At 54.3% G+C, this 18,972-nt stretch overlaps 3 protein-coding genes across 3 annotated transcripts in view; 2 read left to right on the top strand and 1 right to left on the bottom strand.

Moving 5' to 3' along the window:
* ZSWIM5 (zinc finger SWIM-type containing 5) overlaps nucleotides 1-1,363 on the top strand; it is a 96,951-nt gene extending 95,588 nt beyond the window's left edge. Inside the window, exon 14 of the mRNA XM_059478534.1 lies at nucleotides 35-1,363. Coding sequence (XP_059334517.1) covers nucleotides 35-897 — 863 coding nt within the window. The 3' untranslated portion in view covers nucleotides 898-1,363. The remainder of the gene's footprint in view (nucleotides 1-34) is intronic.
* Nucleotides 1,364-3,434: 2,071 nt separating this feature from the next.
* On the bottom strand, nucleotides 3,435-7,192 carry UROD (uroporphyrinogen decarboxylase). The gene is made up of 10 exons (XM_059478535.1): nucleotides 6,957-7,192; nucleotides 5,931-6,043; nucleotides 5,774-5,853; nucleotides 5,513-5,575; nucleotides 5,217-5,414; nucleotides 4,840-5,001; nucleotides 4,428-4,565; nucleotides 4,185-4,285; nucleotides 3,862-3,928; nucleotides 3,435-3,704 (listed from the first exon to the last, which is right to left on the bottom strand). The coding sequence occupies exons 1-10, from the start codon at nucleotides 7,190-7,192 to the stop codon at nucleotides 3,540-3,542; spliced, it is 1,323 nt and encodes a 440-aa protein (XP_059334518.1). The 3' UTR covers nucleotides 3,435-3,539.
* Nucleotides 7,193-7,256: 64 nt separating this feature from the next.
* LOC132076743 (E3 ubiquitin-protein ligase HECTD3-like) lies at nucleotides 7,257-17,066 on the top strand. The gene is made up of 21 exons (XM_059478042.1): nucleotides 7,257-7,618; nucleotides 7,686-7,846; nucleotides 8,242-8,334; nucleotides 8,592-8,727; nucleotides 9,160-9,275; nucleotides 9,560-9,673; nucleotides 10,036-10,118; nucleotides 10,501-10,666; nucleotides 11,108-11,189; nucleotides 12,095-12,277; nucleotides 12,817-12,869; nucleotides 13,173-13,237; nucleotides 13,672-13,775; nucleotides 14,088-14,207; nucleotides 14,545-14,634; nucleotides 14,975-15,181; nucleotides 15,578-15,707; nucleotides 16,107-16,181; nucleotides 16,339-16,420; nucleotides 16,540-16,611; nucleotides 16,869-17,066. Exons 1-21 carry the CDS (start codon nucleotides 7,292-7,294, stop codon nucleotides 16,951-16,953), a joined length of 2,544 nt encoding a protein of 847 aa, XP_059334025.1. The 5' UTR covers nucleotides 7,257-7,291; the 3' UTR covers nucleotides 16,954-17,066.
* Nucleotides 17,067-18,972: the final 1,906 nt, after the last annotated feature.

Below are 18,972 nucleotides of genomic sequence, written 5' to 3'. Positions count from 1 at the left end.
AAGGATATGCTCTGACCCTGGTCTTTTCTTGCAGGAGTGAGGGCCCTGGTGAGCATCCTGCAGAGCTGGTACTCACTGTTCACTCCCACGGAAGCCACCAGCATTGTGGCGGCCACAGTGATGTCCCACAACACCATCCTGCGCCTGAGCCTGGACTACCCACAGCGGGAAGAGCTGGCCAGCTGTGCCCGCACCCTGGCCCTGCAGTGCGCCATGAAGGACCCCCAGAACTGCGCCCTGTCTGCCCTGACCCTCTGCGAGAAGGACCACATCGCCTTTGAGACCGCCTACCAGATCGTCATTGACGCCGCCTCCACCGGCATGACCTACACCCAGCTGTTCACCATCGCCCGCTACATGGAGCACCGGGGCTACCCACTGCGAGCCTTCAAACTGGCCTCCTTGGCCATGACACATCTCAACCTGGCCTACAACCAGGACACGCACCCAGCCATCAATGATGTGCTCTGGGCCTGCGCCTTGAGCCACTCTCTGGGCAAAAACGAGCTGGCGGCCATCATCCCGCTGGTGGTGAAGAGCGTGCACTGTGCCACGGTGCTCTCGGACATCCTTCGGCGCTGCACCATGACAGCGCCCGGGCTGGCCGGCATCCCTGGGCGCAGGAACTCGGGGAAGCTGATGTCCACTGACAAAGCCCCCCTGCGGCAGCTGCTGGACGCCACGATAAGCGCCTACATCAACACCACCCACTCCCGGCTCACCCACATCAGCCCGCGGCACTATGGGGAGTTCATCGAGTTCCTCAGCAAGGCCAGGGAGACCTTCCTCCTGGCACAGGACGGGCACATACAGTTCGCCCAATTCATTGACAATCTTAAACAAATCTACAAAGGCAAGAAAAAACTGATGCTGCTGGTGCGAGAACGGTTTGGGTGAGCCCCGGCTCCTGCCATGCTCACTGGCAGGGTCTGGCCGCAGCACGGGGACTAGGGAGAGAAGAAGGAAGGAAAGTGGAGATCAGCTTCCCCCCATCGGCAGAGGCTGCTCTGTTCTGGTCTTCTGTTTCTTTTTTTTTTGTTTGTTTTCTTTTTTTTTTTTTTTTTCCTTTTAGTGTTACTCTTTCTTGGATTTAACCATTTTACACACTGAGAGGATCCAGAGATTCCTTGGGCACAAACCAAAAGGCAACCACGGGGAAAAAGGATGGTTTACTCAGCCCCCTGCCCTCCCTTGCCAATACCAAAAGCTAACCTGGAAATCTAATACCTCTTTCCTGAAGGATGTGGTCGCTAGAGGGATACGAAGGTTGCAAAGTGAAAAATCTTTACAATTATGTGGGGAATTTAATGAAACAAAACAAAACAAAAAAAAAAAAAAAAGGAAAAAAAAGCAAGCAAAGAAACCTGCGACACTAGAACCTCATGCGTCACCAAAAGCAATGGCTTTGCAGAGCGCTTCTCCCGCCCGCCCGAGACATGCAAACTCCTCTATTTGTGAAGATACTTCAATAAAAACAAGTAAAAGTAACTGTTCTCAGGGATTGCTTACTAAAAGTAACACAAAAAAAAAGCATTTATGATACTGTAAATACTATAGTATATGTGTCAATTATTAAATTGTAAAGTTATAATTATTTATAATTCTGTCTTTTATTTGGGGGATACTTGAAATTGTTGTGGGCTGGGGCGATTATTTTTATTATTGCTATTATTATTGTTGTTGTTATTATTATTAAAACTATTATTTAAAAAACCCACACAAAACCACAGACAAAAAGAGGAGGAGGCACGCGAACATTTCTCAGGTTCCCATGGCATCGTCAGCAGCAAGAAGGGTGTGGGGGGGAGGCGAACATCTTCTTGACTCACAGCCCTGGGACAGACGGACGGACAGATGGATGGAGGAGCAGCAGCCCAGCAAAGGAAGGAACTTGGGGCGATGCTCACTCGGACACACACAGATGCTGGCGATGGAGGACTTGGCCCATCGCAGGGCAGGTGCAGGGTGTGAGTGCCTGGGCGGGCACAGGGGCTGCGGCTCCGGGGGAGGGAGGGGCAGCCACGTCACCTTCCTGCACGTTCCCAGCTCATTCCAGCTCCGTGGTGCAGCCAAGGCTCGGCCCTTCCCAGCTCACCCGGCGCTGGGGACACACTCCAGCCCTGGGCCAGTGGCTCTTCAGTTTTGGTTCATTTCTTTGGCAGCAGGTTGGGAGGGCTGGGGGGGGCCAGGGCCGGTCTGGATGGTGACTTGTAGTTGGGCAATGCGCGTTAGTTATCTGCTGTCTGGTTTAATTTTTTGGCAAGTGACTTGTGTCCGCGCTCTGGCCAGGAACCCAATTGTACTCGGTCTGTGTCGCCACCGAAATAGCGGTCCTCAACCAGTCTGTTTCTCTCTTTTTTTTCCTTCCCTTTTTTTTTTTTCCTTGCGTGCGTGCGTGTATGTGTGTGTGCGACCTCTTCATCTGATGTTTAATAATAAAAGGGATGAACGTTACCGCCTGTGTCTTTCCTGCCTTTCTCTGAAGTTGGGGGGGTCACCACACTTCTGCAGTGTTGCAGCCCCCTGTGGTAGCCAGCTCCCGCAGAGGGGGACAGAGCAGGGACAGGGCACCCTGGTTGCTTCTGGGTGCAACTCCCTGCCATGTACAATGTTAGTAGGTCCTTGCCCCTGCTGGAGACACTGCCCTATCCATGCCAGCTAGACCAGCGTTTCTCCGTGTCTTGATCCATCCTGCCGCCAGCTTGGACCACAGTGAGTGTGCTGCAGTGTGGAATGGGGTGGCAAGGAGTTGTAACTTGGGGTTCCTGGGCTGCTTTTTGCAGGGTTTGCTAAGCCCCAGGCAAGCTTGGCCCTGAGGATCAGAGAAGATGGGGAGGTGTGCATGGGGGAACACTCTAGGACCAGGGGGGTGGTCCTAAAGAGGCTTTGGGAGCTGGAGGAGGAGGGCAATGGTGCCTCTGTTGCCATCTCAGCCAGTGTGGTAGGGGGCTGGTGGTGCTGTGTCAAAGGTTCTCCTGCCATTTTTGTCTCTCCCAGGTGAGTCCTGCTGGCTCTCCCAGCCCCTCGAGACTAGCCTGGGTTGAGGACACATTGCCCATTTCAACCTGAGCAGGACTGTGGGACAGCTGATGCTGAGTCTCTGCCAGTGGTGGGCTGTGAGCCCCAAGCTCCCAGGCTGTGACCCTGCAAGGCTCAGGCACCCACCTTCCCTAGCAGGGCTGAGCAATCCATCCTCAGGAGATGGCTGTTGTGCCCTGGGCTCACATCCTCTGTTGCAAGCATGGACACTGAAGCTTGGCAGGGAGAGGCATCCTCCGCAATTTGCTGCCATCCCTGTTCCCCCATTTGGACCTGCAGGATGGGGCTCAGGGGCTCCCCCTCACCACACGTGCTCCTCTAGCAGCCTGCCGTGACTTCCCATCTCCTTCAGGGCCGTCCAGTTCCCCATCCCCCAGCCAGAGCCACACGGCTGCTGCAGAGAAGGTCCTGGTTTAATGCTGCAGCCCAGCCTAGAGTGAGCCCTGTGACAACATGGCTGACTGTGCCCAAACCAGAGTCCTGTCCCCAAGGCCCCAGGCTCAGCTGTGCTTGTTGATATGACGGGAATGAGCATGCACAGCTTCCACAAAGGCACCCACATGTTCAGGGTTCATGTCAGGGTAGAGGCCGTGGCCCAGGTTGGCAATATAGCGTTGGGTCCCAAAACTCTCCAACATCTTCTTCACCAGCTCGCCAATCTTCTCCTGTAGGTATGGTAGGAAACCATGTGTCAGACCAATCTGACACCAATCTCAGCTAGCCTGAGGGGACGCTAGGACATGAGCCAGTGCTGCAGGTGGCAAAGCTGAGGTAGAACTAGGGTAGAACTAGCCCTAGTTGCTGGGACTAGCCATGGCTCACCTTGGGTGCATAGAGAGCACATGGATCCAGGTTCCCTTGCAGGGTGACATCTTTTCCTATCTGTGCACTGCAGCAGGGAGGAAACAGGTGAGTTGCTGCATGTGGTAGAGAGACCGAGGGCAGCCAGGTGTGCCTGCAGCCCCCACTGCAGGACACCCAGGACCCCTCAGCACAGCCTTTAGAAGCTGCAGCATGGTGGCCCAACTATCCACACCTTTGGAGCAGCAATGTCCAGGCCTGGGATGTCTCAGGGCAGAGGAGGAGGTCAGAGTACCTGGTCTGGGATCCTGCCCAGACACCTGAGCCCTCAGTCAGACTCTTACCGAGCTTCCTGGGGCCGGATGGTCCAGTCGAGACCAACGACCTCGTAACCGGCGTGGGCCAGGTCACGCAGGGCATAGTGTGCATCCTTGGCAAAGATGATCTGCGGAGGGAGGAGATGGGCACCCACTGCTGTGGCTCAGACCCCTCTCCACAGACTGGACTGAGGGAAGCCAGCACCAGGGGATGCACCCCTCTCCAGCAGTGCCCAGATGTCAGGGTCAATCCAGGCAGCCCTGACTCACCATGGGCACCAGGGGCAGTGCCTCCTCCTTCAGCTTGCTCTTGACAGCCTGGGCAATGTCCCGGATGTAAGGCAGGGCAAAGTCCTGAAACAGCTCCGGGCCCAGGTGCCCAGCATGGGACTCAAACAGCTGGAGCGCCTGCCAGGGACACACATTCCTTTAGGCTGGAAAAGACCTTTAGGATTATTGAGTCTAACAAGCAAGCACTGCCAAATCCAGCAGTAAAGTGTGTCCCCAGGTGCCACATCTACTTGTCATTCAAATACTTCCAGGAATGGTGACTCAACCATTTTCCCATGGGATTGGGAGAGCAGCAACTCAGTCCCTGCTCCTCCTTCCAGTTGCTGGATTCTCTCTTCTCCCTATCCCCTGCCTTCCTTCTTGGCCCTGTCCACACTGCCCCAGGACTCACCTGCGCTCCAGCAGCCACCTGCCCCACCAGGTAGTCGATGATGACATCAGCCAGCAGGCGTAGCAGACGGTGGCTTGCCTCGGGGTGACGGTACAGCCAGCTCTTGGCCTTGGCCATTGTAGTGGAGCCACCACCTTCAATCATGTAGGACATGAGTGTCCACTGTGGGGAGGAGTGAAGTGAGAAGAGTGATGGAGATGAAAGAAGACACAAAGTCCCAGTCACAGTGCTGAAGGTAGGACCTGTGAGCACCCCAGAGCCTGGGGCACAGCTGTTCCTGCACTTAATGCCCCCTGTTACACACCCATGTAGCACCCACAGCTGGGGGTGCCATAGCTGATCTGACCCCAAGAGAGGAGAGGAGCCACGCTCCTTACCGGTGCCCCCGAGAAGCCGATGAGCGGCACCTTGCCCTCCAGGCTGTGCCGTGTCAGTGTGATGGCCTGGAAGACGTAACCTAACTCTGCAGTGACATCCACCTTCTGTCGCAGTTTCAGCAGATCCTCCACCTCCTTCAGGGGCTCTGTGAATGTGGGTCCTTTGCCAGGGACCATGACAATCTCCATACCCAGTGCCTGGGGACAGGGGAAAATGGAGAAGCAGGAATGGAGCAGCCCTGAATTCTGCCCTGTTACCAGCTGCTGTTCCCTGTGGCATTGGCCATGGCTCTTACCTGGGGCACCACCAAGATGTCAGAGAAGATGATGGCAGCATCCAGGGGGAATCGTCTTAGTGGCTGCACAGAGGAAGAGGAAACGTTAGTGAGGGGTTGCAGCTCCCTTCCCATGGAGGACATGGTCAAGCCCAGGAGGCAGCGGAGTCCCCAAGGGCTGCACAATTTACTGAGGCCATCCAGGATGACCAGAACCAAGGTTTCTCCCCATCCCCATCTGGGCAGACAGAGGGGACACACAGACCGCTGAGTGATGCTCACCTGCAGTGTCAGCTCACAGCACAATTTTGGGCTCCGGCAAGTGGCAAAGAAATCCTGCGACGCCCGTGTCTCCCGAAACTCTACAAAGGACCACCACAAATGTTACCAAGTGCTTGCTGCGGCTCCCTCGCTACCCCCGCACGCCTCCACCGCTAACCTGGCAGGTAGCGCCCCGCCTGCCGCATGCACCACACCGGGGTGTGCTCCGTCTGCTCCCCGCGCGCCGCGCGCAGGAACGTGTCGTTCTTCAGCTTGGGGAAGCCTTTGGGGCTGCGGAGCAAAGAGCAGGAACAGGGTGTCACCCACGAGGGGTCCGGGAGCCCTGCCAGTCCCCCACGACTGCGTGCCAGAGTAAGCGGCTCGTCCCCACTCCCTGACTGCAGAGGAGGCTTGCGCCCAGCTGTGACAAGTGCGATAACTTGTCCCCACCACAGCCCAGGACTTCTTCCTGCTGAGGACCGTGGGCCACCCGGGAGAGAGGCGAGGTCTGCCCAGGGCCCGCGAGATTAAGTTATCGGGGCCACCAGTTGCTCCCGCCTGGAGATTTGGGACGAGCGGGGCGGGCAGTCCTGCATTTCCCCCCGGTCTGTGCCAGGCCACGCGCCCCCAGCCTCCCAGTCCCAAACCTCCCCGTCCCCAAACTCCCGTCCCCAGCCTTACCGTCCCCAAAATCCCGTCCCCAAACTCTCCGTCCCCAGCCTCCCGGTCCCAAACCTCCCCATCCCCAAACTCCCGTCCCCAAGCTCCCCGTGGGCTGTGCGGCTGCTCGAGTCCGGCCTGCGCCGGGGAGGGGGACCCCGGCAACCGCAGGAGCTATGGGAACAAAGTCCCCAAAACCTCCATTTGGGACCAGGGACTTAACTAGCACACCAGCGGCCCTGCTGCTCCCTCCCAGCGCAGGATCACCTCCCTCCCTCCCTGCCCGAAGCCCCTCCAGTGACCCTGTAGCGGACTCTTGTGCCAGCACCATAATCCCAGAGCCACTCCAGCGCCTCGGCGGTGTCCGAGAGCCACACCAGTGTCCCCAGTACCGGATCTCAGCGCGAAAGCACAATCCCCAGTGCTCCCACAGTGCCAGATCGCCCTTCCTAGAGGCACACCGGTATCCCCCAGCAAGTGCCGGAACACGGCCCCGTTACCACATTAGGAAGGGACGCAGGCCTGCCCGGTCCCGGTTACTCACAGGAGCCGATCGCCGCCCGCCATGCTCCTAAGCCGCTCCCCGCCCTCTCCGTTGCCTCCCGACGCGGCGCGATCCGCCCCCATCCCCGTCCCGCCCCCGTCTCCGTCCCGCCCCGTCCACGCCGCCATCTCGACATAGTCCCGCCTCTCCTCACTCCGCCATTTTTCCCCGCCCCTCCGTACGCTGCCATCTTGCCCCGCTGCTTGCTCTTCTGTACGTGGCACGGGCGCCGCCATCTTGCTCTACGTCCGCCCCGCCGGGCGCCGCCATCTTGCCTGTCGGCGGGCGGGGTTCGCCGTAAACCGGAGGGGCGCGGAGCCGGTGCCCGGAGCGCGATGAAGGCGGGCGGGGAGGCGCCGCACCAGGTGCTGGGCCGGCTGCGGTTCCTGCTGCAGTGCAGCGAGTGTTTCCGCCGTGCCCGGGCGCTGCCCGCCGCTCTCTGCTACGTGCCGCGGGAGGTGCAGTACAAGATCTGCAAGGACCCCTCGGCCCCCGCGGCCGCCGCCGCCCGCAGCCTGCTCAGCGTGTGGGACAGCCCGGGGCCGGCGCGGGGCGGCAAGCGGGCGGCGCGGGCCACGATCGAGGTGCGGAAGGGCGGCTGCCTGCGCGCCACCGGCGAGGAGTACTGCAACAGCGCCGGGCTCTGGGTCAAGCTCAGCAAGGTAACGGGGGGGCTGGGTCCGCGGAGGGCCCAGCCCGGCCTCGCCTGACCGCCGGCTGTCCCCACAGGAGCAGCTGGAGGAGTACCGGAGCGGCTGCGATCTCGAGGAGGGATGGGTGCTGGTGTGCAAGCACGCCGACGGCGGGGACCGGCTGGTGCCCGTGGAGTCCACGGAGCGGATCCAGCGACAGCAGCAGCTGTTCGGGGTGGATTACAAACCCGTCATCAGGTGCGGGGCCGCCGCGGTGTCCCGCTGGGTCCCTCCCCGGGAGCGCCGAGGCGCTCACTCCTGTGCGGGCTCGGGATGCTTCCCCACGGCCCCTCCTGCCCTGGGCTAGGGAACCCCCGGCCTGCTTGGACAGGTTTCATGGAAGTGAGGCAAGAGGGATGCCGGATGTGGAGTGGAATGGGTTTGGCTCGGGCGCTGTGCTTGTCACATGCCCAGCGGGGTGTGAAAGGAGTAGACATAGTTGGAAAGGAAAGGGCAACAGATGATGCTGGAGATGATGGAGGATGGAACACGGTGGGGCTTTAAATGCAAATCTTCCACTTACAACTATTCCTCGATCACCAATTTCTTGTTCCTCTGGGATGTTCTCACTCCACTTCTCTGTGTTGTTTCAGATGGGAGCAGGTGGTGGATCTGACGTACTCTCTGCGCCTCGGAGCGAAGCCCAGGCCCATGGAGCAGGATGAGGCTGCAGTAGAGAAGCTTCGGTATGAACTGTTTCCTGGCTTCTGCTATGGTGGGGGACAAGCTCCTGTCTCTTGTGACTGCCCACACAGCTGTCTCCTGCAGACTTAGGGGAGAGGGGGAAAGACAGGCATCTCTGCACAGCACAGTCTTGTCCTAGGTATGCCTGCAAAAAAGCAGGAAACTGAGCAAGGCAAGCAGGATGTGGACCTTCCTTTTTTGACCCATTAGCCTGGCTGCTTCTGGCTCTCCAGACCCAGTAATCCCTTTTCCCTGCTAGGTTTGTGCCCCCAACATGGACTTATGAATGTGATGAGGACCTGGTGCATTTCCTGTATGACCACATTGGGAAGGAGGATGAGAACCTGGGCAGCGTTAAGCAGTACGTGGACAGCATCGATGTCTCGTCCTACACGGTGGGTTAAAGGGACAGGGCTACATCAGCCCCGCTGTGCTGGGGAGCATGGGTACTGCCTGCTGTGCTGCTCTGGCCTGGACTGCACTCTGTTTGAGCATGTGGGAGAAAAACCTGGGGAGTATCATGCAACATGTTGTATAATGTAGCCCCCGGAGGCACAGTGGTTTGAGAAGCCAGTGCTAATATTAGCTACAAAGCTGATGTTAGGGAGGGTTTGATACTCTGTGCTGTGTGTGTGACCCCAGAGCACCTCGGATAGTCAACCCCAGTGTCCTGTGTGCTCTGCACTCCCGGTGTCTCCCCACAGCCCAGCAAAGGGAACAGGCCAATGTGATACCCTCTGACACTGAGATTCATGATGAAAGTAACCACTAAAGAGAAGTTAATCCTGCACTCACTTCCATCCTTCCATTCACTTCTCCTCTTCCAGGAGGACTTCAATGTGTCATGCCTGACCGACAGCCATGCCGACACATACTGGGAGAGTGATGGGTCCCAGGGCCAGCACTGGGTGCGGCTCAACATGAAGAAAGGCACCATCGTCAAGTGAGTCATCTCTCTCTGCCCTACAGAGTCATTTCTGCTCTACATGCTGGCTAATGACTGGGGCAAGCTTTGCCACTCCCTTTCTGCCTGAGTGTCACGGCCCAAATTTGCCCTGCACTCCCTGCCCTTCAGCCCTTACACTGGCTCTGAGCTTGAAGGTGGTTTTAGCATTGTCACAGGTACTTGGGAATCCCAGCTTGTAACAACATGACCAAGTGATGAGAGGGAGTAGTGACAGGTGTTCAGATGTAATTGCCTTCTTAATGTCCTGCTTCCCTCTGCAGGAAGCTGCTGCTGACAGTGGATACCACTGATGAGAACTTCATGCCCAAGCGTGTCGCTGTGTATGGGGGCGAGGGGGACAATCTGAAGAAACTGAACGATGTCGGCATTGATGAGTGAGTGGTGGAGGTGCACACATGGCTCTTGCAGGGGCCCAAGCTGTTGAACAGTGGCCTTAAGCAGGCATGCAGTACAAGCCAGGCTGTCTGGGATGCGGGTTCACTCTGCCTGCAGGAGCATGGTACAGTCATCAGGGCTCTCCTCATCCGACTGTGGGACACATCAGAATCATGGTACCTGGACCTGAGTCACCAGCAGGTTCAGGCATTCAGCTGTAACTGTAAGCAAGAACTGAGTTTTTGCCACAGGCTCCCATTTCAAAAGATGTAAACTGTCTTCCTGTACAAGTGTCCAAGTGGATTTTAGCAGGATGGGTGAGGGAACAACCCTTTAATCCTCATCTGTTTTGTGTTTGCAGGAGCTATATTGGGGATGTGTGCATCCTTGAGGACATGACAACACACCTGCCTGTCATTGAGATCCGGATTGTGGAGTGCAGAGGTAGGGCTGATTGTTGTGACCACATCCATAATGCACCTGTAAAATACTGTACATTAAGAGTTTGTGCTGTGACTTGTACTACTTCTCCCTGTGGGCTGTTTTAGATGAGATTCAAAAGAACCATGGGAAACTCCTGGGAGATCTGAAGTTTTGCAAGTTCTCAGCTTTCATCCTATCTTTCCCTGCCTTCAATAATTTAATTATTTTTCTCCTGTAAATACCCTGCTTCTTCTTCGCAGAGGTATTTGAAGCTCCCGGTGCCCAGCCCCAGAGCTGGTGGAGCTGGTACATTCCTACTGTGTTTGCTTATAGACCTCCTGCACTTTATTTAAGGCTTGCTTTCTTGTGATTTTGGCATATCATTTATGGTCTTCCTTGGCAGATGATGGGATTGATGTTCGTATCCGAGGCATCAAAATCAAATCCTCCCGACAGAGGGACTTGGGGCTCAGTGCTGACATGTTCCAGTTGCCCAATTTGGTGCGTTACCCTCGCCTAGAAGGGACTGACCCTGACCTGCTGTACCGACGGGCTGTGCTCATTCAAAGGTACAGGTGCCACTGCATGCAGGGATTGATGCCATCTCCAGTATGTACATGGCTGGAAGCTGTAAAACTATGACACTCCTCTTGAGACATGTCCTGGACACTGGAGAAAATGACAGCCATTTGGGGACAAAGTGGGTTCTCTGGGGTGGCTCCCTCGTGCTTTCAGAGGAGTTCTGTAGCTCAAGTTTACAGTGTCTTATGTGTCACAAGCACAATATATCTGTGCAGTGTGGGGGGCAGGTATGTGCAGAGGGATGCAAAATCACTGCAGTGCCCAGGGAGTGGGAATTTAGTACCAAAGGTTCCATGAGGTGAAAAACTATGCTGGGTTTGGTTTGGATCAGTTATTTTTCTGCTTGTGTTCAGGGATGTATGGTCTAGAATAGATCTGTGGAGATCCCCATCACTCCTTGTTGCAATACATTCTTCTTTGGGATTTAGGTTCATCAAACTCCTTGACAGTGTCCTGCATCACTTGGTGCCAGCCTGGGACCACACTGTTGGCACATTCAGCAAGCTCAAGGTGAGCAGTTGGCCCTGTGTCTTGTTGGGGCCTCAGTCTGGCAGGGTGATGGTGCTCATGTTGTGGTAGGGGAGGCAGCCAGGGCTTGTTGCTTTTAAAGCAGCTGGAGGGAAATACCTTCCTGAGCTCAAGTCACTAAGACTGTGAAAGGTGATATTGTTTATTTTCCTACTAAACTGCTGATGTAGAAGCATGTAGCTGTGGGCTAACAAGTGGATTCAAACCAGAATATTTCACCCTCAAATCCAAGGGACTTGGATCATAGCAGTGCTGGGCATGCAAGCTGGATCCACATCCCCTCCAAGATCTCAGCCCAGGACGCTCTGTTCCTGCACTTCCTGCCAGCAGCTTTGAGCTGGCTTGTCCAAACATCAAGGCTTTTACCAGTAACATTCTTCCTGGCTTTAATAAGCTTTTGCTTTTCATCCTTTACATAGTGCTGAGTTCATCCCTCCAGTTGTCTGTTTTCCTTGTATCCTCTCCAAGAATACACATGCTGGACATTACCAGGATAGCCCTATTCTGTGGGCTAGTGTCAGAAAGCCTAGTCAGAAAGGACTGTAATTCCTGTGCCAGGTCAACATGGACCCATAGCATTTGGGGTTTTTTGTTTGTTTAGAGGAGCTGGATTTGATTACAACTAAAAGGGATAGTAAGACCAGTGTTCTGGTGAGAGTGAGGGTAAAAGAGACTCTAAGCAACACTGGAGTGTGAGCATCAGATGACAGCTGGTGGATTGAGGGCTGAGCTTGTTATCTCCCTTAGGCCAGAATGCAGAATCTTTCAGAGGCAGAGGGGAAGCAAATACTGTCAGTGAGAATATCTCTGTGTGGGAAGGCCCTGGGAAAGGGGGGTGTGATGGCTTCAGCAGAAAGTAGATGACATGTTTTGCTCCCTGTTGGCAGCACATCAAGCAGTTCTTGCTGCTGTCCAAGAAGCGCACGGCTCTCATTACCCAGTGTCTGAAGGACTCGGAGACCAGCAAGCCCAACTTCATGCCCAGGCTCTACATTAACCGGCGCCTGGCCATGGAGCACCGGGACAGCCCTGCCCTGGACCCCAGCTGCAAGAACGCTGTCTTCACCCAGGTAGTCCCTCCTGCAAGGGTCCCTGCTGGTCTGGGGAGACTGGGGCATCCCAGAATCAAAATGATTTGCATTAGGATGGGTGGAAGGGAGAGCTTGGAGCTGGAGACAGACCAAGCCTTCAAGGCTTCTTCATGTGACTCACAGGCTCCGTAATTACAGGTGCTAATGGTCCCATAAGGAATAACATCTATGAGGGATTTGGGATCTCTGAGTTGAAATCTGTACTCTATCCTGGATGCTCTCTGTGGCATGTTGTTTGTGGAGAGTGTAACAGTCCTGTTGCACTAAAAAGGCAGCAAAGAATTCTTGTGTGACAACAGTCAAGTAGCTGCATGGAGTTCTGTGTTGTGGTTTTACACACAGCAATGCTGATCTTCCTGGGTGCATTCTCTCCCCACCTCCAGCAGATCTGGGGCTCTGTGCGGGCACAAACACCCCAAACTGCTGTGAGATTTGATGTGTTTGATGTACCTGCCTTCATGTGGCACCAGTTCCCCTGGAGAGGGGATACCAACCTTGATTGTCTCTGCTTGTTGCAGGTATATGAAGGTCTGAAACCCTCAGACAAGTTTGAAAAGCCTCTGGATTATAGGTAAGCAGTGTCTCGGGGAGGCACCATGCAGAGCTGGGAGCTGTGTCCTGTTTCAGCAGGGTGTTTGGGAAGCCCATGTGCTCTACTCTGGAGAGGGTTTACTAGGACAGGAGCCACGAGATCAGGGCCCATACCCCAAGGTATCATCTCCCTACTGATGATGCAGCTATCTCTGGAGATTAAAATGTTGTCCTGTCCTAAACTCAGACTGTTCCACTCTAGTCCCTTGATGTCCCTGCTGTGACTGTCCCAGCACCTCCTTGGCTTTGAGCAGCACCTCAGGTGATGCCTGGTTCTCCACAGGTGGCCGTTGCGTTATGACCAGTGGTGGGAGTGCAAATTTATCGCAGAGGGCATCATCGACCAAGGTAGGGGCTGCAGGAGGCCAGAGCTCCTCTGGAGCAGTCGGGGGCTGATGAGGTGACTGTTGCTGTAGGTGCTTTTGTTTGGTTCCAGTGTTAATTCCCACGGATGAGAGAGGGAAGGCAGGTTACCTTGTCCTGCCACCTCTGGCTGTGTCCCAGATAAAAAGTGCTGTTTGCTGGGAGAGGGACCAAATTTCCATTAGTCACTAACAGCAGCTTTACCAGTGCCAGTGATCCTTCTGACTGTTCTCCACAGGACAGGCAGGGATGTTATTTCTCTTGTCTTACTTTCTCCAGTGCCATAAGGCTCTAGTAGGAGCCTTCTGCTCAACCCAGGGCCAGGTTGGACCAGAAATCCTCATCTTTGCTCCATAACTCTGAAGATCAGCACATGGGGAATTCACATCACTAAGAATGCCCTTCTTTTGGGGTTGCAGGTGGTGGTTTTCGGGACAGCCTAGCAGACATGTCAGAGGAGCTGTGCCCCAGCTCAGCAGACACCCCTGTGCCTCTGCCCTTCTTCGTGCGCACATCCAACCAGGTGCTGTGCATTGGGGTGTTTGGGGCAAACCCTTCCATGCCTGGCAATGCAGAGCTGTCCCTGTCCCCTTGCATGCCAGGGACATACCTACTTTAGGCTTTCCTTTGTGAGGGGTTTGCTTTGTGGCATTTCATTTTAGCATATGCTGACAAGTGCCTGGATACTGGTCTGTCACTGGGAATCTTGCCAAGGGGGTGGGGGGTTTAGCCCACTCCTGCTGTGAGAAGTGCCCAGAGGCATGGCAGGAGTAGTTTGTGGTGTTTCATGCTGTGCTGAAATTATGACTTGGAGTTTTGCCTCTCACTCCTACAGGGTAATGGCACTGGAGAAGCCAGGGACATGTATGTCCCCAACCCCTCTTGTAAAGACTTTGCAAAGTACGAGTGGATTGGGCAGATCATGGGAGCAGCTCTGAGGGGCAAGGAGTTTCTGGTAAGTTTTCAGCCCCATCCCTCTAAGAAGATTTGCTTCAAAGCAAGTTGATAGCCCTCTCCTGCAGCCTGTCTAACAGAGCATGGAAAGGCTCTGTGGTCACATACTGGGAAAAGAGGTATTTGGGGCAAACTAGTTTGGAGAACTCACAGTCTGATTTTTGGGGGATGATGCTGAGAGTTCAGGAGATAGTGTTTGGTCTCTGCTCAGCTATGATGAGTTCTGCATGCAGAGGGAGAAGTAGGGAAGGCTCTTTGTGTCTGCATTGTTGAGTCCTATCTCCATCTTTGGCGAGGTCCCATTTTGACATAGACTCAAAATCTCTTTTCTTCTTCAGGTCCTGGCTCTTCCTGGCTTTGTATGGAAACAATTAACGGGGGAAGAGGTCAGCTGGAGCAAAGACTTCCCTGCTGTGGACTCCGTGTTGGTGAGAGGGACTGGGAGGCTGTGCCTATCCTATTCCTTGTGGCACTCAGCAAGGTGCTGATTTGTGTCCCTGTCCTCATGTACTTGATTCCTCCTATGATGTGTCAAATAAACACAACAAAGGGCAGCTTTCAGCTATAAGGGTGCACCAAATGCTCTTACAGAGGTGCAGCCATGCTGACTGCTGCTTTAAGTATGCAATGGCCCAAGGTCTGCTAAACATCTTTAGGGCAACATGTTGTGTCATTGTCGCTTGTCTGGGAAGGGAGAAGATGAGGACTTGGGCACATCACTGCTCTCTGGCCATCTCTCTAACATGGACTTACTTGGTGCCTGGACAGGTGAAGCTCCTGGAGGTGATGGAAGTCATGGACAAAGACACATTTGAGTTCAAATTTGGGAATGAGCTGACCTACACGACAGTGCTGAGTGACCAGCGCGTGGTGGAGCTGATCCCCAACGGCAGCAACACCGCCGTGCGCTACGAGGACCGCAGGGAGTTCATCCGCCTGGTGCAAAAGGCTCGGCTGGAGGAGAGCAAGGAGCAGGTGACACTGTCCCACCCTGTGGCTGGTCATTGACTCCCAGACACCCGCCCCCAGCCTGTTTCTGGTAAAATGCACTGTGGTTAGTGTCCCTGTGCTCATTAGGGCAATGATATCCAACCTTTTCAGTGGGGTCCTGGAGCCTATGGAGCTGTTGAGAAGCAAAGTGGCTTCTAGTATCACTGGTGATACTGGGGTTTTATTCACAGCTCTGACACAAGCTTTCTCAGTGAACGGGGGGGGGGGGGGGGGGTGCATCTCTCTGAGATCCTGTCCCGTTCCTTCAGGTTCCTTGGAACATGTGCTCAGCAGTCACATGGCTTGAAGAGTCCCTAGGCTCAACCTTGAGTCAGGGAAATGGGCAAAACATGCTGCTTACCTGCCTTGTCTCCTTTTCAGATCATGGCCATGCAGGCTGGGCTGCTGAAGGTGGTGCCCCAAGCTGTCCTTGACCTCCTTACATGGCAGGAGCTAGAAAAAAAGGTCTGTGGAGACCCTGAAGTCACAGTGGATGCCCTGAAAAGGCTCAGTAAGTGAAGGGCTTTGCTGAAAACTCTCTTCCTGAAAGCAAAACTGTCTTCTGTCTGTGCTGGCACAAGGAGAAGTGTGGGAGGCCAGTATTAGCCTTTCTTACAGTGAGAATATGGTCCTGTGTACTTCTTGCCTTTAGCTGGGTGCTGATGAGGACAGGGGTGTCCTTTTGACTCTGTCCTGAGCCTCGTGGGAGAGGCTGGGTCATCGCTTGGCTGCCAGTGTCTGAGCCCCTGTGGAGCTGAGATGTGGATCTGGCCGGGCTTCCTGGGAGGGGCCTGACCAACTATGCTTCTTACACCTTGGGTCTGTGTGGTCACACCCTGCAGGCACCTACTGCCAAGGAGGGAGGAGCTCAGATCTTTATTAAACCCTTCTCTATATCCTTTTGTGACAGCTCGGTTTGAGGACTTTGAGCCACAGGATACCCGTGTTCAGTACTTCTGGGAAGCACTCAATAACTTCACCAATGGTGAGCAATTTTCTCTGTCCGTGCGTATCTCGTGCCATGACAGCTCCTGCCTGCTGGCTGGGAGGGAAACCACTCAAGGAAAGCAAGCAGCTAGGCTGAAGGGAAGGGACTGCTCACTAGTGATGGGTTTGCTGATGTCTTTGTTTTTCCTTCACAGAGGATCGCAGCCGCTTCCTCAGATTTGTCACTGGCAGAAGTCGCCTTCCAGCACGGATCTACATCTATCCAGACAAGATGGGGTAAGTCCATTCTTCTGTAGGCTGCAGGGCTGACAGATCCCACACTACAGGGGTGGGCTGTCTGGGCTCCCTGCCTCACTGGCCTGGTGGTTCTAACCAGTTTGTCACCTTCTCCCCAGCTCAGAGACAACAGATGCTTTGCCAGAGTCATCCACCTGCTCCAGCACTCTCTTCTTGCCCAACTATGCCACGTAAGTTTGGGTGCTTCCCTGTGTCTGGAGGACTGTGTGTGGGGTCTCTTCTTAACCTTGGTGCTGACCTGTTGGGTCCCATCACTTTGCCACACTTCCATCCCCTGCCTGTCCCACCTGGCTGCTGAGTTTCTCTCTGTGAGCCCCTGGTGAAGCATATCCTCCATTTCAGAAAGCATCTTGTTCTCTCAACTGGAACATGCAGCAGTGGCGGCTCCTCCTTACCTTTATCTTTTTTTCCTTCCTGCCATCCCTAGAGCCAAGGTATGTGAAGAGAAGTTGCGCTATGCTGCCTATAACTGCGTGGCCATTGACACAGATATGAGTCCGTGGGAAGAGTGATGTTGCAGCCTGACCAAGCAGCATGGACAATTGTTCAAGAAAACCATGCAGTGGGAAGCATTCCCTTGTCCCCACGGGATGTGTATATATATAATAAATATATAGGTGTGAAACCTGGCTCCCTGCAGTTGACATGAAGGGTTGGGTCTTCAACAGGGTTGGGAGCTAGCTTGGGTTGTAAATGTGATTGTGATGATGGAACCCTGGCTAAGCCCTCCTGCATCAAAAAGCTGCTAGGCTTTTGTAAAGAGTTTCTTCTCCACATCTTGTAGCTCCACAATGCTCACTCCTTCCAGGCTGCACTTGGCTCAAACAAAAGTGGGGTAAGGAGACAGAGCTGCACAGCAGCTTACAGCACAGGACAGAGAACTGTGAGCGGCTGCTGAGACTAGGGGGTGGCCGAGATGCTCAGTGTGTCCTGCTCATACTCTGTTGCATTGTTCCTACTCTCACATGAGGTCAATGGAAATTAGATCATTCATCTAGGATTAAGAAGAATGGGGCAGGCTGGTGGCAGGTGCTGCAGGGGTGCCTTTGGCCACCAGGTGTCACAACAGACCTGCACAGGAGGACTGTGGGAGATTCCAAAGGGACTCCCATGCTTTTACATCACACAGAATGTGAGTTCCTGTCATTCCTGGCACCTCTTACACAGCAGCGACTGCTGGGGAAGCTGCTTCCTCACAGTGAGTGGGAACTGTCTGCTTCCCTTTAGTTCTGCATCCAGCATGCTGGTGGCCTGGCAGCTGTTCTCCAGGCTCTTTGAGCCTCAGTTTACCCCTGAATGACAGTATTACAGCTACTCTCTTCTAGTTCTCATGAAGATCTGCCGTCAGGGCCAAATTCATCTTCCAGACTGCAGAGGTTAAAGCAGTAGCAGGCATGGCAGTGCCAGGCTCTGCTCCCCCCTGTCATCCATGGGAAGGGACCCCGAGGTTTCAGGTGAATAGGAAAAGCCTTTGCCCTAGGGCAGTACAGAAACCGGATACCAAGAGTTGGAGCTCCTTGAGCAGATGGACATATGCTCTGTGAGTGAGGAGTGGGCAATAGAACCTTCACAATTATTTGGAAGTGTTTGTGGATCTTCCCAGCTCTGGGCAGGGCTGGTCATTCCCTAGCACTGGGAGCTGCTCAATGTTAGTCTGCATTTATACCTCCAGCTCCATCTTCAGCCTGTGTGCTCTGTTGGACCTCCACTACTGTGAGTCACAGAATCACTGGGGCTGCACTGGAGCAGGGCTGATGCTGTGAGTTCAGATCAATCCTGTCTTAATGTTTTATGGCTTTTTCTTCTCTGTAGAAGAAGTCTGTCATCCAGAGATCACTTCCAGTTGTAAGCAAAGTCCTTCCCTTCACGAGTTTCTTTTGAAACATGCATTCCCAGAACTGCCAAGGAGGGTTGTTACTAAAAGGGATGTAGGAGCAGGAAGGAGTATGTGCTGCCATCTGCATCGTGGTGAGTGGAGAGAGCATAGGGTGAATTAGGGAAGCTGTTTATGGCAGCCCTTGCCTGCAGCAGGGTCTTCCATGCTCAGCTGGGTGGGTGTGAAGTCCTGTCTGCTGGAGGAGGTATTCTGTAAATCCTAGAGCTGTTCCAGAATTGATCTCTGTGGCTTTGTGGCTGATTTCAACCAGCAGTGTGAATGGGAACAGGAGCAGAACCAGTGCAATACTTTTCTGTGCTGGTGGCTGAGTCACTTCCTAGGGTGTCTGATTTAAATGGGCATGAGTAAGCTGGTGAAAGGACTTTGATCTGCTGGCTTGCCCTTGGTCGGGAGTGTTGAGGAAGAAGCCTGCAGCAGTGAGCTGGGATTTGAAATAAGCCATCTGAAAAGGGACTGACATTGGGATGGAATTTGTACTGCTTTTTCCAACTTTGTCCTCTTACCTCTAACGGACATCAGCAGGAGGCCACATTATTAACTGAGCAGAATTATAAGCAGCGATAAAATAGACCCCTCTCTTTATTGCTGGGCAGGGGTTGGTTGATAAGTAGTTCAGGGTGGGATGGATAGGATG

The sequence above is a fragment of the Ammospiza nelsoni genome, chromosome 9 (assembly GCF_027579445.1).
Source record: "Ammospiza nelsoni isolate bAmmNel1 chromosome 9, bAmmNel1.pri, whole genome shotgun sequence".
NCBI classification, from domain to species: domain Eukaryota; kingdom Metazoa; phylum Chordata; class Aves; order Passeriformes; family Passerellidae; genus Ammospiza; species Ammospiza nelsoni.
Note: the sequence above shows the minus strand (reverse complement) of the source record. Positions and strands in the feature narration are given on the sequence as shown.